General features: G+C 45.1%; 1 protein-coding gene across 1 annotated transcript in view; it reads right to left on the reverse strand.

Annotated features, from left to right (window-relative positions):
- The window catches only part of LOC144699630 (neuronal acetylcholine receptor subunit beta-4-like), a 56,606-nt gene extending 37,231 nt beyond the window's left edge, over nucleotides 1-19,375 (reverse strand). The window contains exon 1 of the mRNA XM_078570711.1: nucleotides 19,197-19,375. Coding sequence (XP_078426837.1) covers nucleotides 19,197-19,251 — 55 coding nt within the window. The 5' untranslated portion in view covers nucleotides 19,252-19,375. The remainder of the gene's footprint in view (nucleotides 1-19,196) is intronic.
- Nucleotides 19,376-19,704: the final 329 nt, after the last annotated feature.

A 19,704-nucleotide genomic window follows, 5' to 3' on the forward strand; every position in this document is an offset into this window, starting at 1 on the left:
AGTTGGGACATGTCCATAATTTTTACAAAAACTTTAATAAAATTTCTAAAAACCTACATGAAACCTCATCCCGTCCATGGATGAGGTTTCATGTTTTTTCTGCTTCCCGCCAGGGCTCCCGGCCTGCCGCCAGACTTAAGGCTGGACGGGCAGATCCATTAATTAGCTAAGTGACTCTGTCAATGGCCTCAATTGGCCATTGACAGGTCGGCGGGCGCACAGATGATGTTGCTGCGTCCCTGCCTACCGGAAAATTTAAATGGGGCGCGGTGACATCGGGAGTTCCGCCTGGCGTCACCGTGCGTCATTTTACGCGTTGGCGAGCAGGCCCCGCCCCCTGCTTGCCAACGGGAAAATCCTACCCCAGGAGCTGAGTGCAACAAATTAGACTGACACACCAGTATAGTGCTGAGAAAGCACTGCACTGTCACAGCTGCCATCTTTTGGATGAGATCCTAAACTGAGGCCCCATCTGCCACCTCAGGCGGATATAAAAGGTGCCATGGAACTATATCAAAGAAGAACAGGGGAGTTAGCCCTGGCATCATTGCTGAGCAAAGTGGCAGTTATGTTTCCTACAACAGTGACTACACTTCAAAAAAGTTCTTCCTGGCTTTAAAACACTTTGGGACATCTGGTAGTCATGAAAGATGCTACATAAATGCAAGTCTTTCTATTTTTTGATAACCCAACTATAGAAGAGATCCCTAAAATGATTTTCAAAGACATTGATGGAATTCACTGTCATTAATCAGAACTGAGAATGCATACAATACACACGAAGCAATCTGGAATATTTAAAAATGTCCCTGGATTAAGAAAAACACAGGGACCAAATACAGAAGAATGAAGCTAGCAGCGTAGAGGTAGATCTCGACCCTGTACAATGTAGTAAAATGGGAGACAGTACATCAGCAGCTTGTTAAACCATCTCTCCTGATTTTTATATTCACTGACTTCAACGGCAAAAACTAGGACAAATATAAATGGGCTGATGATTTGCTGCCCCCTATTTTACACTATTGCACAAAAGTCAAAATAAATCTGATGCACTCACCCTGGCCTACCTCATGGAAGGGGCCATAACTAAAATTTTGCTGCATGGCAAATTTGTGAATCGTTGGATTAGTTATGAAGATGACAGAATTGCCTGAAAATAGTCTGACATTTACTGGCACTGAATAACCTAAAGGCTACCGTAGAGTTGGGAGCTGCATGTGGTGAGTGGGTGTAGCTAGGCCGGGGAAAGGTAGTTCATTTATGAGCTCACTTGAGAGGGAAGTCATAGTTGAGTTCTGCTGTAGAGAACTCAGATGAGTAACAAGACAGCCTACAGGAGAATGCTAATGAAGATGAACAACGAGATGCTGCGTGCGCTGGCAGGTCTGACAAGCAGCCTCCTGTCACTGTCAAGGAGAATGGAGGAGTCTGGCTCCAAACCAGCAGAGGGCATCAGGCACAGCGTGCCCTTTCTGTAGCCCCTGCTCCATCTGCCTGTCATGTTGCAGACCCAGAGGCACTGCCACCGTAGTCTTCATGTCTGAGAAGAGATCAACAAATCCTCTGTCCTCACAACAACACTTCCTGCCAACCAGAGACTCACTACAATACCCCAAAAAATAAGCCAGAGTACTTCCAGAGATGTTGCAATTGCAGAAGTTATCCAAAATAACCTGACCTGCAAGTTGGGTGCCTGAACCTTGAAACAACACTAGTGCTGAACCCCTCTTATAGCGGAATGTTTTTCTTTGGTGAGTGACAAGCGAAAACATACAATGGACTTGCAAGGTCCAAAATTGGAAATTCAGCATCACATCTGCCAGTGGGGTTGAAAAACATCATCGTAACACCCAGGTCAGATGCTTCCAGTGCATGCAAGAGGATGCCCACATGAGCACCCTTCTCAGCACCAGGTGGCGCAAGTGGCTAGAGGCACAGGGCGCCCCACCCAGGGGGGCATTCGGCTTCTGTAGCTCATTGAAACATACAACCTTCTGAAGGGGCTTGAGAAGGTTAGACACTGAGAGGCTGTTTCCCCTGGCTGGGGAATCTAGAACAGAATCAGGCAAAGCAGCTGGTAATTCCTCCACTTAAAAGGCTGTGAATGTTTTTGGAATTCTCTACCCCAGAGGGTTTTGACTGCTCCATTGTTGAACATATTGAAGCATGAGATAGACAGATTTGTGGCCTCTCTGGGAATTATGGGATATTGGGAGTGGACGGGAAAGTGGATTTAAGGCCGCTGATCAGCCATGATCGCACTGAATGGCAGAACAGGCTCAAGGGCCTATGGTCTACTCCTGCTCCGAGTTTTTTATATTCCTTTTTTTTTAGAAACCAACAATAGAACTGATTCCTAAGATGATTTTCAAGGACGCTGATGGAATTCACAGCCATTAATGAGAATAGAGACTGAGTATAATAGTCATGAAGCAATCTGGGATACTTAAAATCATCGGTGGATTAAAGAAACCACAGGATCCAGATTTTTTTTTATTTCTGATGGTGTCATCCGCCAAGTTTGAAGACGGTTTTCATTGTCTCCCAACAGCCATCCTTTAAGTATCCTTGCAGCTTGAAACACGTCAGCGGTCTCTGACTTGAATGCATAGTGGCAGCTCCTCAGAAGTCTGTTGCACATCTGCAAAAATATCTATTTGTGGCTACACACCTGCAAACACGTTGATGGAGTGGAGCCCTTGCAGTTGACGAATACTCCCAACTTTTCTGGAGTGCCCTGATTGTCCTGTGTGTGCAATTGGTGGCACTCTGTGCCTTGGGAAACCAGCCAGAGCCACAAAGCGCTCATTCGGACTGGCAACACCGCACTCCAAGTTGACGTAATCACTGGCCCTGGCAAACGAAGCATCGGTCACCTGTCTTGTGCATTTGTGATATGTTTCAGGTAGCACCCTGAAAAGACCTAGAGGTATAAAAGTTGAGGGTATTGCTGGATTTGACAGCCTCTGGTAAATTGTGGCCACCAGATCCAGAAAGCATGTCTTCTTCCAGGAGGCAGCAGGATGTCTGCAAATGCCCAGCACAATAACCTGAGCCTCCTGAGACCCTGCTGTTCGGACATGTCAGGGAAACTTAGCCTGTATGCCCTATGTCACACGTAGTGCCTCTTATGAGCTGCACCCCTTTGTTGCTCCTCTCTCTGGAGCTGATACTCTGCTGTTCTCCTTCTCTGCTGCTCCTCCTCTCTGCTGTTCCCCTCTCTGCTGTTCCTCCTCTTTGCTGCTCCTCCCTGCTGTTCTCCTCTCTGCTGTTCTCCTCTCTGTTGTTCCCCCTCCCTGCTGTTTTCCTTCTCTAATGTTCTCCTCCCTGCTGTTCCCCTCTCTGCTGTTCTCCTTCTCTAATGTTCTCCTCCCTGCTGTTCCCCTCTCTGCTGTTCTCCTTCTCTAATGTTCTCCTCCCTGCTGTTCCTCCTCTCTGCTGTTCTCCTCCATGCTGTTCCCCTCTCTGCTGTTCTCCTTCTCTAATGTTCTCCTCTCTGCTGTTTTCCTTCTCTAATGTTCCCCTCTCTGCTGTTCTCCTTCTCTAATGTTCCCCTCTCTGCTGTTCTCCTTCTCTAATGTTCTCCTCTCTGCTGTTCCTCCTCCCTGCTGTTTTCCTCTCTGCTGTTCCTCCTCCCTGATGTTCTCCTCTCTGCTGTTCCTCCTCCCTGCTGTTCTCCTCTCAGCTATTTTCCCCCTCCCTGCTGTTCCTCCTCTCTGCTGTTCCTCTCCCTGCTGTTCCTCTCTGCTGTTTCTCCTCCCTGCTGTTCTTCTCTCCGCTGTTCCTCCTCACTGCTGTTCCTCTCCCTGCTGTTCTCCTCTCTGCTGTTCCTCTCCCTGCTGTTTATCCTCTCTGCTGTTCCTCTCTCTGCTGTTCCTCCTCCCTGCTGTTCTCCTCTCTACTGTTCCTCCTCTCTGCTGTTCCTCTCCCTGCTGTTTCTCCTCCCTGCTGTTCCTCTCTCTGCTGTTCTCCTCTCTGCTATTCCCCCTCCCTGCTGTTCTCCTTCACTAATCTTCTCCTCCCTGCTGTTCCTCTCTCTGCTGTTCCCCCTCTCTGCTGTTCTCCTTCTCTAATGTTCTCCTCCCTGCTGTTCCTCTCTCTGCTGTTCCCCCTCTCTGCTGTTCTCCTCTCTGCTATTCCCCCTCCCTGCTGTTCTCCTGTTCTCCAATGTTCTCCTCCCTGCTGTCCCTCTCTCTGCTGTTCCCACTCTCTGCTGTTCTCCTCTCTGCTGTTCCCTCTCTCTGCTGTTCTCCTCGCTGCTGTTCCCTCTCTCTGCTGTTCCCACTCTCTGCTGTTCTCCTGCCTGATGTTCTCCTCCCTGCTGATCTCCTCTCTGCTGTTCCCCCTCCCTGCTGTTCTCCTTCTCTAATGTTCTCCTCCCTGCTGTTCTCCTCTCTGCTATTCCGACTCTCTGCTGTTTCTCCTCCCTGCTGTTCTCCTTCTCTGCTGTTCTCCTCTCTGCTGTTCTCCCCTCTGCTATTCCCCCTCTCTACTGTTCTCCTCTCTGCTATTCACCCTCCCTGCTGTTCCTCTCTCTGCTGTTCTCCTCCCTGCTATTCTCCTTTCTGCTATTCCCCCTCTCTGCTGTTCTCCTCTCTGCTGTTCCTCCTCCCTGCTGTTCTCCTCTCCACTATTCCCGCTCTCTGCTGTTTCTCCTCTCTGCTGTTCTCCTCCCTGCTGTTCTCCTCTCTGCTGTTCCTCCTCTCTGCTGTTCTCCTCTCTGCTATTCCCCCTCCATGCTGTTCTCCTTCTCTAATGTTCTCCTCCCTGCTGATCTCCTCTCTGCTGTTTCTCCTCTCTGATCTCCTCTCTGCTGTTTCTCCTCCCTGCTGTTCCCCTCTCTGTTGTTCTCCTCTCTGCTATTTCCCCCTCCCTGCTGTTCTCCTCTCTGCTGTTCCCCTCTCTGCTGTTCTCCTCCCTGCTGTTCTCCTTTCTGCTATTCCCCCTCTCTGCTGTTCTCCTCTCTGCTGTTTCTCCTCCCTGCTGTTCTCCTCTCTGCTGTTCCCCCTCTCTGCTATTCCCCCTCCGTGCTGTTCTCCTTCTCTAATGTTCTCCTCCATGCTGATCTCCTCTCTGCTGTTTCTCCTCCCTGTTGTTCTCCTCTCTGCTGTTTCTCCTCCCTGCTGTTCCCCTCTCTGTTGTTCTCCTCTCTGCTATTCCCCCTCCCTGCTGTTCTCCTCTCTGTTGTTCTCTTCTCTGCTGTTCTCCTCTCTGTTCTCCTCCCTGCTGTTCTCCTCTCTGCTATTCCCCCTCCCTGCTGTTTTCATTCTCTAATGATCTCCTCTCTGCTGTTCCCCCTCTCTACTGTTCTCCTCTCTGCTGTTCCCCCTCTCTGCTGTTCCTCCTCTCCGCTGTTTCTCCTTTCTGCTGTTCCCCCTCTCCGCTGTTCCTCCTCTCCGCTGTTTCTCCTCCCTGCCGTTCTCCTCTCTGCCGTTCCTCCTCCCTGCTGTTTCTCCTCTCTGCTATTCCCCTCTCTGCTATTCCCCCTCTCTGCTGTTTCTCCTCTCTGCTGTTCCTCCTCTCTGTTGTTCTCCTCTCTCTGCTGTTCTCCTCTCTGCTGTTCTCATCCCAGCTGTTCCCCTCTCTGCTGTTCTCCTCTCTGTTGTTCCCCCTCTCTGCTGTTCTCCCTCTCTGCTGTTCTCCTTCTCTGCTGTTCTCCTCCCTGCTGTTCCTCTCTCTGCTGGTCCCCTCTCTGCTGTTCTCCTCCCTGCTGTTCCCTCTCTCTGCTGTTCCCCTCTCTGCTGTTTCTCCTCTCAGCTGTTCTCCTGCCTGATGTTCTCCTCCCTGCTGATCTCCTCTCTGCTGTTCTCCTTCTCTGCTGTTCCTCCTCTCTGCTCTTCTCCTCCCTGCTCTTCCCTCTCTCTGCTATTCCGCCTCTCTGCTGTTTCTCCTCCCTGCTGTTCCCCCTCTCTGCTGTTGTCCTCCCTGTTGTTCCCCTCTCTGCTGTTCTCCTCTCTGCTATTCCCCCTCCCTGCTGTTCTCCTTCTCTAATGTTCTCCTCCCTGCTGTTTCTCTCTCTGCTGTTCTCCTCTCTGCTGTTGTTCCCTCTCTCTGCTGTCCCCCCTCTCTGCTGATCTCCTCTCTGCTATTCGCCCTCCCTGCTGTTCTCCTTCTCTGCTGTTCTCCTCCCTGCTATTCTCCTCTCTGCTGTTCTCCTCTCTGTTATTCCCCCTCCCTGCTGTTCTCCTTCTCTAATGTTCTCCTCCCTGCTGTTCCCCTCTCTGCTGTTCCCCTCTCTGTTCTCCTCTCTGCTATTCCTCCTCTTTGCTGTTCTCCTCTCTGCTGTTCTCCTCCCTGCTGTTCCCCCTCTCTGTTCTCCTCCCTGCTATTCTCCTCTCTGCTGTTCTCCTCCCTGCTGTTCTTCTTCTCTAATGTTCTCCTCCCTGCTGTTCCCCTCTCTGCTGTTCCCTCTCTCTGCTGTTCCCCCTCTCTGCTGTTCTTCTCTCTGCTATTCGCCCTGTCTGCTGTTCTCCTTCTCTGCTGTTCCCCTCTCTGCTGTTCCCCCACTCTGCTGTCCCCCTGTGATGACTCTAAGGAACAGATTGGTTTCGTTGAGAAACAGTTAAACTTTTTTACTGAGACAACTTCAGCGCTTGCACGCTCGACCAGATCTCTAGTCGGAAAAGCCCCGCCCCAGGGATTGTACATGCTAAGACTTCACTGGTCGGAGCCCTCACAGTACATCACATGACATGTGATTGACTGGAGGGAGTGACTATACACCCAGTTATCACATGTCCTCCCTGTTTAGTTTTTTTTTACAATTACTTTGTACAGAAAAGCATTTAAACAATCCAACAAACATATATACAATTTCAGGTGATTATAAGTCAAGTCTCTGAGGTGCCCTTCTTATATGGCTAGAGCAGCATAGCTCTAGCACCTGAGGTTGCTGAACAGGATTGATAGGCTCTGGAACTGTACTATGAGACGCATCATTGGAACTGGGCAGTTCAGGGTTTGGCAACTCTTCTGAAGCATCTGGAATGTCTGTTCTAGGTCTGTCCTATCACATGCTTCAGAAGCCGATGGTTCAATGCTAATTACAGGTTGATCAGTTCATTGTTGGAATGTCTCTCTGGCATGGATGCGATCTACGTACTTAGGGACAGTTCTATCTCCCACTTGTACTTGGAAAGATAATGGACCAGTCTCTGAAACAATGGCTCCCAGAGCCCAGACAATCCATCCAGAACACATTCTGTCATGTTTGGGGGAGTGGTACTCTCAGTTGCTTTGGGGGGGAAGGACTCTGTCGGTTTGACATTTCCCTTTCTCCACAGGTCCATCGTGTTCTGCTGGACGTTGACGTCTCAACAATGGAACCCTTATTTCCACTTGTTCCACAATTTCTGCCATTTTATTTTTCAATGACTCAATGATTCACAGTATGTTTAAGGCATTCAGTGCTTTTTATTCCAGCTCCGTGAGCTTCCGTGTCGGATTTACATTTTCCAATCTTATTTCTGTCTTTTCTTTCTCTGTCTGCAGCAGAGCTTGTCCTTGTCCTTCACTTTGGTTTCACAGTTGGTCAGGACTCTCCCCTGTGAATTCTTAGCTTGCTTCAGTTCTGTAGTTGGGCTACTCATGGCTTCATTATCGCATCTTGGAAAGTTCCATGACCCTTCTTTTCAAGGCCTCTTTTGTTTCATTCAGCTGGCTCTTCAGTCTATTCCTTGTATCTCTTAGCCTCCTCCTGGGCTAATGAACATTGTTGAGTCTTCCCTGCCAACCGTTTCTTCAGTTTGTTCAGAGTGGCATTAAATTCATCTTGCCTCTCTTCATAATTTTCCAGAGGAACAAACTTAGGCCTGAGCAATCCTTGTAGCATGTGAAGGTCCGTCCACTTCCCTAACTCACCCTGAGAACCCATGTTGTATTTATGAAAAGGAAATCATGCTTAACTCATCTACTGGAGTTTTTTGAACATGTAACTAGTAGAATAGATAAGGCAGAACAAGTGGACGTGGATGTATTTGGATTTCAAGAAGGCTTTTGATAAGGTCACACATAAGAGGCTAGTGGGAAAAATTAAAGCACATGGGACTGGGGGTAATATACTGGCATGGGTTGAGAATTGGTAGACAGACCGGAAACAGAGAGTGGGAATAAATGGGTCTTTTTCCAGGTGGCAGGTGGTGTATCGCAGGGATTAGTTCTTGTTTCCCAGCAATTCACGATATATATAAATGACTTGGATGAAGAAACCAAATGCAATATTTCCAAGTTTTCTGACAACACAAAACTGGATGGGATTGTGAGGAGGATGCAAGGAGGCTTCAGGACGATTTAGACAAGTTGTGTGTGTGGGCAAACACATGGCAGGTGCAGTATAAAGCAGAAAAATATGAAGTTATACGCTTTGGTGTGAAAAACGGAAAGACAGACTACTATTTAAATGGTGATAAACTGGGAAATGTGGATGTATAAAGGGATGTGGGTGTCCTTGTACACCAGTCAATGAAAGTAAACAGGCAGGTGCAACAAGCAATTAGGAAGGCAAATGGTACGTTGGCCTTCATTGCAAGAGGATTTGAGTTCAGAAGTAGGGATGTCTTACTGCAGTTATACAGGGCCTTGGTGAGACCACACATGATTGAAAGATTACATTGAGAAGGTGGGACAATCAAAGTTTTGCAAAGATTGACTTGCTGAGAGGACATTGGCGAGTACAGTTATTGGAGAAAGCAAAGGAGATATCAGCTTTTCTGATGCCAGATGGACGAAATCAGTTTAAAGTTATGCCTATTGTATGAAGAATGCACCTGCAACATTTCAAAGACTGACAAAGTAATTGCAGGGCTGAGCAATTGTGCTGTTTATATTGAAGACTTGATAGTTGTCAGTCAAATGTGAGAGGAGTATTTACAACATCCAAAAGAACTATTTGATCAACTGCAAGAAGCTAATTTGGTGGTGAACTTGGCTAAGAGTCAATTGGCAAAAGCGCAAGTTATATATATAGGCCATACCATTGGTCATGGTAAGGTGGCTCCGAGAGATGTGAAAGTAAAAGCCATCGTGACTTTCCTAGTACCTACAACAAACTGAGAAGTTTTTGAGGTTCCTGGGCCTTTTACCGTGGATTTTACCGGAACTTTGCGCCAAATTTTAGCAGTGTGGTTGCTCCATTGGCTCAACTATTAAACAAGAAACAAGAAGTTTCAATGGACGCAGAAGTGCCAGAATGCATTTGACAATTTGAAAACTGTATTGACTACGACACCAGTTTTGGCAGTACGCAATTATGCCAAGCAATTTAAATTGGCAGTTGACACAAGTAATGTAGGTATTAGTGCTGTATTGGTACAAGAAGATGAAATTGGAATTGAGAAACCGATCAGATATTTTTCACGCAAGTTGAATGTACATCAGAGAAGATATTCAACCATCGAAAAGGAGACTCTGGCTTTGGTGTTAGTGTTGCAGTATTTTGAGGTCTATGTTACAAGCATTTCATCAGAAATAATTGCTTATACAGACCACAATCCTTTAAAATTTTTGAACAAGTTTGGAGACCGACGTGCAAGATGGTTCAGATGGAGTTTATTACTGCAGCAGTTCAATTTACAGATTGCACATGTGACTGGACAAGAAAACCTAAGTGCAAATGCATTGTCAAGAGGTTAAAGGTCAAAGGAAATTGGACATTTAAAACCTGGGCACTGAACTGAAATGACCTCTGTTGATACAAAGGATTTGTATATATTGTTGTGTTAATGCATGCATCTGGTAATGTAATAGTTTGGGTATATAGATAAGTATAGTAAGTAATGTAAGATGGGTTGAGAAAATGAAGCTGCCTTTTAAAATGACGATGATTCATTTTTCCATAAGGATGGAGGTGTCATGAAACTATCATATTTTTCATAATATTATTGTAGTTTATTGTACAGTAGCTTTGTGAGTGTGAGTGTGTATGGTTCTGTCTGTGTCAGGCGGACTGCAAGGTTGAAATTATCAAAAGAAATTGGGTGTAAAAGGCATTTGAAATGCTAATGAGTAAACATGGATGAGGGCAGCATGTAGGGTGTGAAGGAAATTAGCATTTTTAGATGAGTGAAGGGGTTGTTTAGGTTTCAAAGGGATGATAAAATGTTTACAGCTAACGAGATAAGTGAGGCCAGGCAGTATGTTTATCTTCCCAAAGGTACTGACCATATTGGCAACATGAACAATTTTTAAATTATGGGAAAAGTAAATTTACAAAGACATATAGAACAATGGGATTTACAGATTGAAGAGAGAGAAAAATATATAAAGAAGGATGGGAGGCTATGTTGGGCACCATGTAAGATCTAAAAGATAAAACAAACTTGGGGAAAAAAGCCTTCAGCCACTTTTGCAGAAGTCTGCTGTGCCCAGTAGCTAAAGTTGGGTAAATGCCTTTGGAATTCCACTGTCAAGTGGATGCTGTGGTAAACTTGCTGGATTGCCTACTTAAATTCAAAGTCTATGTTGAACTGCTGCATTAAAGAGGGTGTGTAGTTGGCCATCAGATTAATTTGGAATTTTTGGATTTGTCATAGTATTAAGTAGCATGGCGGGTTAATCGGAGGAAGCCCACCGGTGCAACGGCATTTTTCCCGTGACTGCATAATAATGAGATATGAAGTGGAGAATATAGCACGAAAACCCGTCATTGTGGCCAGCACATAACCGCTACCGTACTTAGTGCAATTCTGGGACAATTCCACCCATAGACTCTTGCTCATGCTGCTGAATTCCTTCAAGCCACATAAAGAAACCTGCAATGAATCAGCCTGTCTGATGTCCACAGATGTATTTAGGAACTGACAGAATTCTTTTGCCAGCGGCAAAACCATCATTTCCCCTGTGGAAAGTGTGTTGTCTGTGTCTTTGCAAATTGGCCAGCATATATGTGTATATAGCAACAGTGCTTCAATAAAAATCCATCATTTTAGGAGGTTTGGATTACCTGAGACCTGAATATGGTGCTATTTTAATAATGGTGCTTTCCATCAGCTTGAGTCTTCCTAAAGGTTACATTCCATTTAATGGCCTATTTTTGTGAATATTCAGAAATAAAGTTGAAGAATTATGTCAGGAAATTTCGCACCTGCCACCACCCAAAAATTAATTCCAAAAAGAAATCATAAATATTGAAAGTATCTATAGCAAAGACGGTGCAGCTTTAAAACAACACTAAACTTGCTGTCCCCTCTCCGCCATTCCAAAGTTCTGTGCCATGATTGCTAAGTCACAAATGTACTTCAAATCTTCTTTATGGATTCATGGCAATGGACCCAGATCAGATTTTGTTTTTCTTCTGGCAGCTTTGTGCCCTTTATATTTCCCCAGTACAGCCCTTGCCCTGCAGCCACTTCCCTTGTCTGAGGCCACTTCTTCCACTTCCCCAAGCAAGCGCTGGCCCTGCAGCCATTGAAAAGCTACCCCCACCTTAAGGCTGGTCTAGTAAGTAGAGACCTGCCCATGAGCCCCCCTTAAAGTGATGTGGTGCTGCCTGGGAAGCCTGGAGCTGATGATTGCGAGTGCTGCCCAAAGCAAAGCAGGCAAACAAACTTCAAAGTTCTGAGAGAAGTGCAGTTAACTAGGTGTACATCGCTTATGTTCACTTGTGAAACATGTTTAGGTATGCAATCACGATCATCCAGATGATCCAGCGTGGGGGAAATGATTCTGATAGGCAGGCAAAATGATGAGAGGCAAATGCATTGAAATTAGGTTCCTATTGACGGGCAGAGTGGACGATAACAAACCAGTTTCACAATGGCGCAAAACTAATTTTTGGCCTTCTCGCCATATTGTCCGCTCACACCCGCAATGGCGTCTGATACCAATGGGCGTGGAAAATTCTGGCCTATATGTGCGATATAGAGAAACATAATTCTCCAATCAGTTTAGTATGCCAGATATTTACATTATTGTATTAATCAATTATATAATTGGTATTCATTCCACGATAATATCAGTTTTAACACACCAGGGACTATTTCGGCTCAAAGCCAAGTCATTAGACAGATGCTTTTATTTAATTTATTTGTGGGGTGTGAGGGTCATGGGCAAGGCCAGCATTTATTAACCACCCCAAATTGCCATTGAGGTTTCCTGAACTGCTGCAGTCCATGTGTGTAGGCGCACCATGCTTTTGATTTGATTTTTATTAAGTATCAGTTTGTCTCTTTTATAAGGCTCACTTGCCCACAGCAAACAGAGTATTGAAAATGCAGTTTCCGCAAAAATCATATTCTGATTACAAGTGGATCAAGTATCAGGCAGCTATGCTGACAATATGTCTTCTGGTTACCTGGCAGTTCATCTGATACCGCAGTGACAATATTACTGAGCCACGCAGTCAGACCACAAGATCACAACAGAGGTGCCAAAATGTTTACCTTAAAGATATGAGCATAAATGTTATGAGTTGGTGCTCACAATATAGCATTTTGGGTGAAATTCTGTGCCAGGAGGGGTAAGCTGTAAAATTTACCCCATGGTTTGTGCAGGATTAAAGTCAAAACGCTGGAAAAATATCAACTTAAATTTAATTCTAAAATTGTTTCTTCAAATAATGCTTTGTGAAAATAAAAGTATAAATGTCCAATGATTAAACACTTATGTCTCTTATTTTAACAGAGGCACTAATCCTTTTTAAATACATTTTAGAATATGAGCCAGCTAATTGATTTATACAGCTTGCTTACATTTATGTGTCAAGTTTCATTCTAGTGATTTTGTAAAATGTTAGTCAAGTGCTGACTATTCTATCAGATCTTCATTACAATTACATATATAAAAGGGAAAGATGTCCCCTGATGGCTCAGGTCATTAGCAATAACAATTTGCAGTTATACAGCACCTTTAATGTAGTAAAATGTCCAAGCTTCACAGGAGCATTATCAAACAAAATTTGACACCAAACCACAATGTTAGGTTTGGTCAAAGAGATGGGTTTTAAGGAGTGTTTTATAGCAGGAGAGAGAGGTTGAGAAACAGAGGAAGAGAATGCCTGTCTTTCAGGCTAGGCAGCTGAAGGGACAGCCACCAATGGTGAAACAAAGAAAATCAGGGCCAGCAAGGGATCAGAAATGGAGGAGCAAGGAGATCTCGGAGGGTTCTAGGACTGGAAAAGGTTACAGAGACATGGGGGTGCAGGGCCATGGAGTGATTCGAAAACAAGGGTGAGAATTTTAAAAACGAGGCATTGAGTAAATGAAGACAAGATATAGCTAGTACTACAGATCCAGAAAGATTCTAGTTCAATCTGCCATTTGCTCAGAATTCATTGATCTCAGCCATATTGGTGGAAGGATACTACAAATGACCTTGGACCTCTGGGGTGCAGAAAGAGGAAATTTGCAAAGGTGCAAAATTCATAATTGCATAAATTGCATAAATTCATAATTGCTGTCCAATGAATTCTACTGGTCAATCATTGTGCAGACAAGACTGAATTAGGCTGGGACGCCTTCCCCATTGTTAAATGAGCTTTCTGCACTCACTGTCTATGCTAAAAAATGTTGAATGGTCAATAGGTTGAGGTCTGAAGAATGACTTGTTTCTGAATGCATTAGCAAATGCCTTCAGGAACTGTGGAAATGAGGGGGGGAAACTCAGGGAAAAATGAGATTTTTATGTAAAGGAGAGGGGCCTTCACAGTTACAGCAATATTTTTAAAAGGTGGCTTTGCCCTATAATAGCCAGCATTATGCCCATTTGGCAAAATTCAAAGGATCCTCAGAATAGCAACTTTGAATCACAGTACATTGTGTTTTATGCAACATACCTCAAGCCACAGCTTAACTGGACTCTAAATGCCTTGATCTCCTCAAGCAAGTGAATTTGAATGTAACACACTGATCTGCATTGAGGGCCCCAATTGTTAGCAATGGTTTAAATCAAAGTTTAATTAAAGTAAATTAAAACTACATTTAGATATTTATTTTCATTATCAGGTTAAAAAGAGGTGGTCCTGAAATTATGCCATGAGCTGTTAACACATGAATGCTAACGTGTTTAACTGAAATTTATCATTGATATTTTAACAGAGTGAATATCTCCACTAAACTCCCTGCCTCTGCTTGTAGCTACTCCTACCAGGAGATCTGCTGTCATGGTATGTCACGCTTGTTGGTCTTGTGCCATCCATTGTAGTTCGTCTGAATCCATCCTGTTATGATAGCTATCCATTAGCTCACAAGAACATAATTTTCAGACAAAGGGTCATACATTTTTATGTTTGAATCTCTACAGTGTCATTTCTGGATTTGAGTGTCGTGAAAACGTATATAAGAATATTCAAACTGTTTCTTTTGCCCATTATTGGTACTTTGTGTATAAGGGCTTGGTCTGGAGCTCAACTGCACTAATTGTCTATTGAACCATTCACTTTGAATGCTGGTATATGTATGCACAGAGCTGAGAGTATATGCTAAGAGTGGCAATGAGAATTTAGTGAGAGTGGGAATTCGATGCAAAGAAGGAAGGAGATGCTAAGTAATTTAAACCAATTGGCAACAGTAAATGTAGGAGTATTGAGCGTAACTATTTAAAGGGATTTATTTTTAAACAAGATTTCTGTACAATGTAAGAACTCCAGGTTACTTCATGTGTCCTGGATAACCACATGTGCAAGAAGCACCCCCACTTGCTTGAACCTGAGCTTAGGGTTTATGCAAGTTAGCTGGAGACGGTGCAGGGCATAGGGTCGGGGGGGGAGCCCAGAGCTTCCTGGAGCGCAAGTTCTAGGGGGTCATCACCCTGGTAGGATAGTAAGGGGGTGGCCATCCAGCAGAGTATGAAGAGATAGGCAGTGCATGGAATCCTCTGAAAGAGTCTCAAATCGGTTTTTAGCATTGAATACCAGTGAAGATGGTGACAACTTGGGGGAATGCAGTCTAGAGCACATCCAGGTCACCAGCAGGCAAATGACCACAGAGGGGGGCATAGCAAACAGTAGAAATACAGCGGTCATAGGGAAGTCAGTAGCCAGGGAGTTAGACAGGCATTTTTGCAACTGCTGATGTGAGTTCTGCATAGATTGCTGCCCTGGTGTCCAGGTATAGGACATCACTGAGAGGGTGCAGAAAACTTTGAGGGAAGAAGGGGAACAGCCAGAAGTCGTGATCCATATGGGACCAATGATACAGGAAGGCATAGGATTGAGGTCCTGTCATCAGAGTTTCAGAGGTTAAAAAAGCTGGACCTCAAAGGCAATTATCTCTGGATTAATCCCAGTGCCACAAGCTAATGAGTATAGGAATACTGTATTAGTCCAAAACAGTGGCTTGAAAAATAGCAGAAAAGGGAGGACTTCAGATTCCTGGGGTATTGAGACTCGTTCTGGAGCAGAAGGGACCAGTTCAAGGTGGGCAGGTTGACCTTAACAGAGCTGGGATCAATGTCCGTTCGGGAAGGAAGGTTAACTAATCCTGCGTGGCAGGGTGTCAACTAATTTGGCAGAAGGGCAGCACCAGGATGGAGCAACAACAACCTAAACTTATATTTATATAGCATCTTTAGCAAAGTAAAACATCCTAAGGTGCTTCACAGGGATGTCATCCAATAAATTTTGCACAAAACATGATAAAGAGATATTAGCATAGATAACTAAACATTTGGACCAACAGCTAGGTTCTAAGAAGTATATTAAAGGAGGAAATAGAGGTAGAGAGACACAGAGCTTTAGGGCTAGATTTTCATCTCAGAGGCAGGTAGCAGGAGTCAGGAAAATTCCCGGCTTAGTCCGCCTACTTCGGGAGAAAGTACCTGCAAACACGGGATCTTCATTACTAGGAGGTGGATGCAAGCTGCAGTTGGGCAAACCAACCCAGGAAAGAGGTCGGAAGCAGCCACAGGTGCTGCCGAGTGCTGAGGTGGGCTGTTTAAAAAGCCCGCCTCAGTGATGTGGGACTTGAAGACCTTACAACCCTCACGCCTTGCACCCACTCACACCCCACACAGTACCCATGCCCCATCCATGTCATTTCATGCCTCTATTTAGCCTCCACATCAGCTCATGTCCCAGTACCAAGCTATGCTCCTCCACCCACTCCCCATGGCCCCTCATGCCATCTATGCAACGCTATGCCAGCACACAGCCACTTAATCCTCACCCTAATGCTCATGCACCCCATGCCATGCTATGGCACTTCCATGCCCATATAGACTGCATAGAACCAATGAACCCTATACAGTAGGACGTGTAAAAAAAAACGTTTTTTAAAAAGGTATTCATTCATTACTTTCCACTTTGTTAAGAAAAAGTAATTTCACTACAGGGCAATAAAAGTGTCAATCATCCAGATCCTTTAAAGGGTCAAAAACAGAAACCACAAGCCCTTGAAGCTACTTAACCTTGTGCAAATAGTCATTGTGAAATTGACTGCAGAGATCAGACAGCCAGAGCTGTCAATCAAGCAATGCCCATATATTTTCTCGGGAGCTCAGGTATTTCAACAAGAGTAATGGATTTCAGGGTTCTCAGCCAAGCCTAATTTCTGAACTCAATGTTACAAGTTTAAGGGCTGCAGGGAGACAGCGATCCAGGCTGTATGTAAACAAATGTTGAAAGTGGGAGACCAGGTTCAGAACATTGTCAATAAAGCAAATGGGATCCTTGGGTTTATTAACAGAGGAATAGAGTATGAAAAGGAAGGAAATTATGCTAAGCTATTATAAAACACCAATTAGGCAATAGCTGGAGTATTGTATATAAAGACTTGCTGGAAACACTCAGCAGGTTTGGCAGGATCTGCAGAGAGAGAAACAAGTCTGTTACCTATTATCAGAACTGGGAGAAGTTAGAAATGTAATAGGTTTTGAGCAAGTGAAGGGAGGTGAGGGGGGAAGGAGAACAAAGGGGAAGGTCTGTAATATGGTGGAGGTTAAGAGTGATTAAATAATAAAAGGTTTCCAGTGAAACAGCAATTTATTTGTAGTTTCTTTCAATTTAGTGTACAGTACTGTATTCACTGCTCACGATTTAGTCTCCTCTACCATGGGGAAACCAAATGCCGACTGGGCGACCACGTTACAGAACGCCTCAATTCAGACCACAAGCATGACCCAAAGCTTTCAGTCACCTATCATTTTAATTTTCTACCTTGCTCCTACTCTGACCTTTCTATCCTTGGCCTGAGTCAGCGTTTCCATGAAGCTCAACACAAGCTCGAGAAATAGCACCTCATCCCTTCTGGACTTAACATTGAGTTAAAAACCTCTGCCCCATTTTGTTTCTTTTTTGTTAATTCATTTTTTTTCTTTGTTTCCCTCTTAAATCTTTTACTGTGCACCCGGACATTTGCTATCCTGCCATTTACGCCTCTTCTAGACACTTGTTTTGTTTCTTTACTTGTCCCAAAACCCTTCCCTTTGGATTTGCACCTTGAAGCCTTTTGTCATTTAATCCCTCCTACGCTCTGCCTATTACAGACTTTCCCATTTGTTCTTCATTTCAACCTCCTCGCTTACAGTTGCTCAAAACCTATAATATTTCTAACTACTCATCAGTTCTGATGAAAGATTATCAACCTGAAACTTTAACTCTGTTTCTCGCTCCACAGATACTGCCTGACCTGCTGAGTATTTCCAGCACTGTTTGTTTTTATTTTTCTTCATCTCCTCCTAGGAAAATCTATACATTCCATTTATCATTAATGTTTGATCTCCTACCAGGTAGTTTTACTGTAGTGATAACAATATAATAGTTCTCCTTAAGTAGCTGACACTATCATAGGTGTATGTCAATATATACAGGAAGTTCCTGGGAGTGTGGTAGATTCCTGGGATGTGTATGTGCTGGATCGCTGGAAATATAATCAAAACCTACAGGAGGTTCCTGGGAATATATTGGTATATGTAGGAGTCCCTGATAGTCTTCTTCTTAGTAAGTCCCTTGGGATCGAGGATGATTTGCTTCCATCCAGTTTGATGGGTTCTGAGATGGCTGATAAGTGCAATGTGTGATCTGCAGTCACTGCCAAATGTGGGGCAGATAGAGCTTGAAGGGCTGAGTAGGTGGGTTGTTTGGAGGTTTGTGAGTTCCCTCCAATACCTCAACTTTGCCTCTATTCATTCTCGATGCAGTCTCTCAATTGTGCCTTCCCAAATAAACCATTTCCATTTTGGTCAGACATAGGCCAGGGTCTCCCATGAGTTGGCAGGGATGTTTGACCACTTCAGAGATGCTTTGAGGACATCCCTAAGGAGCTCCCGCTGTCTTCCTGGAAGACTCCTATTGCAACTGAGCTCCGAGTAGAGCAGCTGTTTCAGGAGTCTGGTGTCAGGCATAGCAATGACACGGCCTGGCAGTGGAACTGGTTTTCAGTGATTAGCCACGATGCTGGGCATGTTGGCTTGGAGAGAACATTGCTGTTGGACCAACTTTTTTTGCCACTGGAGTTGGAGGATCTTTCAAACGCTGGCTCTTCTCCAGTGCTTTGAGGTGCCTGCTGCGGGTTGTCCAAGTGTCCGCAGCATACGGAAGTGTGGAGATCACTGCTGCCCAGTAAACCATAACCTTCGTCACAGGTTTGAGAACCTGGTCCTCAGTTGGCTGAGCTGGGCATTGGGGGCAATGATGAATTCCTGAGTGTGTGTCAATATATGCGGGGAGGGCTGTCCCACTTAGAACAGTTTGAAAACTTCTGAACTTCTTGCTGATGTTCGAATTATTTATACGCTGTTCTAGAAAGTAGCACTGGTAAAAGGCAGCCATGCAAAATGAGAGAGTCTCAGACAGCGTTTCCCCAAAACACGTGCGCCACTTCCAAATACACTGTTTTCAAAGAGGTTTTGTCCCTTTGAATCTCGTGTCATAACTTGTAATTTGAAGAATTCATTGGTGCATTGTCTAATAAACAGGGGAAGTCAAGATCAATACATGCTGTGCCAATCCATTCGTCGCACGTACAGTCTCGCAGTAAACACTTAAGCAATTATTTTTTTTACTTAAAAAGCTAGCAGCACAGTGCACGCGTGTCTGTGCCATTCACTAACCTAATCACTTTCACTGCAAACCGTCCTGTTAATATTGTACAACATTCAGTGCGAACTCTGCCGTTAAACAAAAAAGCCACACACACACGCTCCAGCTCCTGAGCTTACTTCTCCATCGACACATCCCCTGGTTGTTTCTAAGAATCAAAATTTCTCTCCCATCTGTTAGGTGGATTCCGATTCATGGCGAACGCAATTGAAGGTTTTCCACTTACTTTTGCAGACGAGGAACAGAGAGGAGAGTGCCAGCGTCAATGCCATCACCATCATCCTTCGATCTGCTTCTCACTCACACGCCAGAAGCAGGGAGAGCAGGGCGCAGTTAAGAGGCAAAAATCGAGAGGGACACTTAACCGCGTCCACCTCCTCCTGATCTGCACGCAGCCAGGCTGAGGCAGGGAGTGCAAATCAATGTGAAGATGCAGGCTCTTGGAGCGCGAATTGGGAAGAGTTAGGAAAGGGGACAGGGGAACTGGAGGGGCAAGGGGTTGGTGATGGGGGTGGGGGAGTAGGGGGACTGGAGAGGAAAGGGGGTGGTGATGGGGGTGGAGTAGGGGGACTGGAGAGGAAAGGGGGTGGTGATGGGGGGGAGTAGGGGGACTGGAGGGGCAAGGGGGTGGTGATGGGGGGGTGAATAGGGGGACTGGAGAGGAAAGGGGGTGGTGATTGGGGGGAGTAGGGGGACTGGAGGGGCGCTGGGCGGGAACTGCAGGGGGAGGAGAG

The sequence above is a fragment of the Cetorhinus maximus genome, chromosome 2, assembly GCF_964194155.1.
Source record: "Cetorhinus maximus chromosome 2, sCetMax3.hap1.1, whole genome shotgun sequence".
In the NCBI taxonomy this organism is placed as follows: domain Eukaryota; kingdom Metazoa; phylum Chordata; class Chondrichthyes; order Lamniformes; family Cetorhinidae; genus Cetorhinus; species Cetorhinus maximus.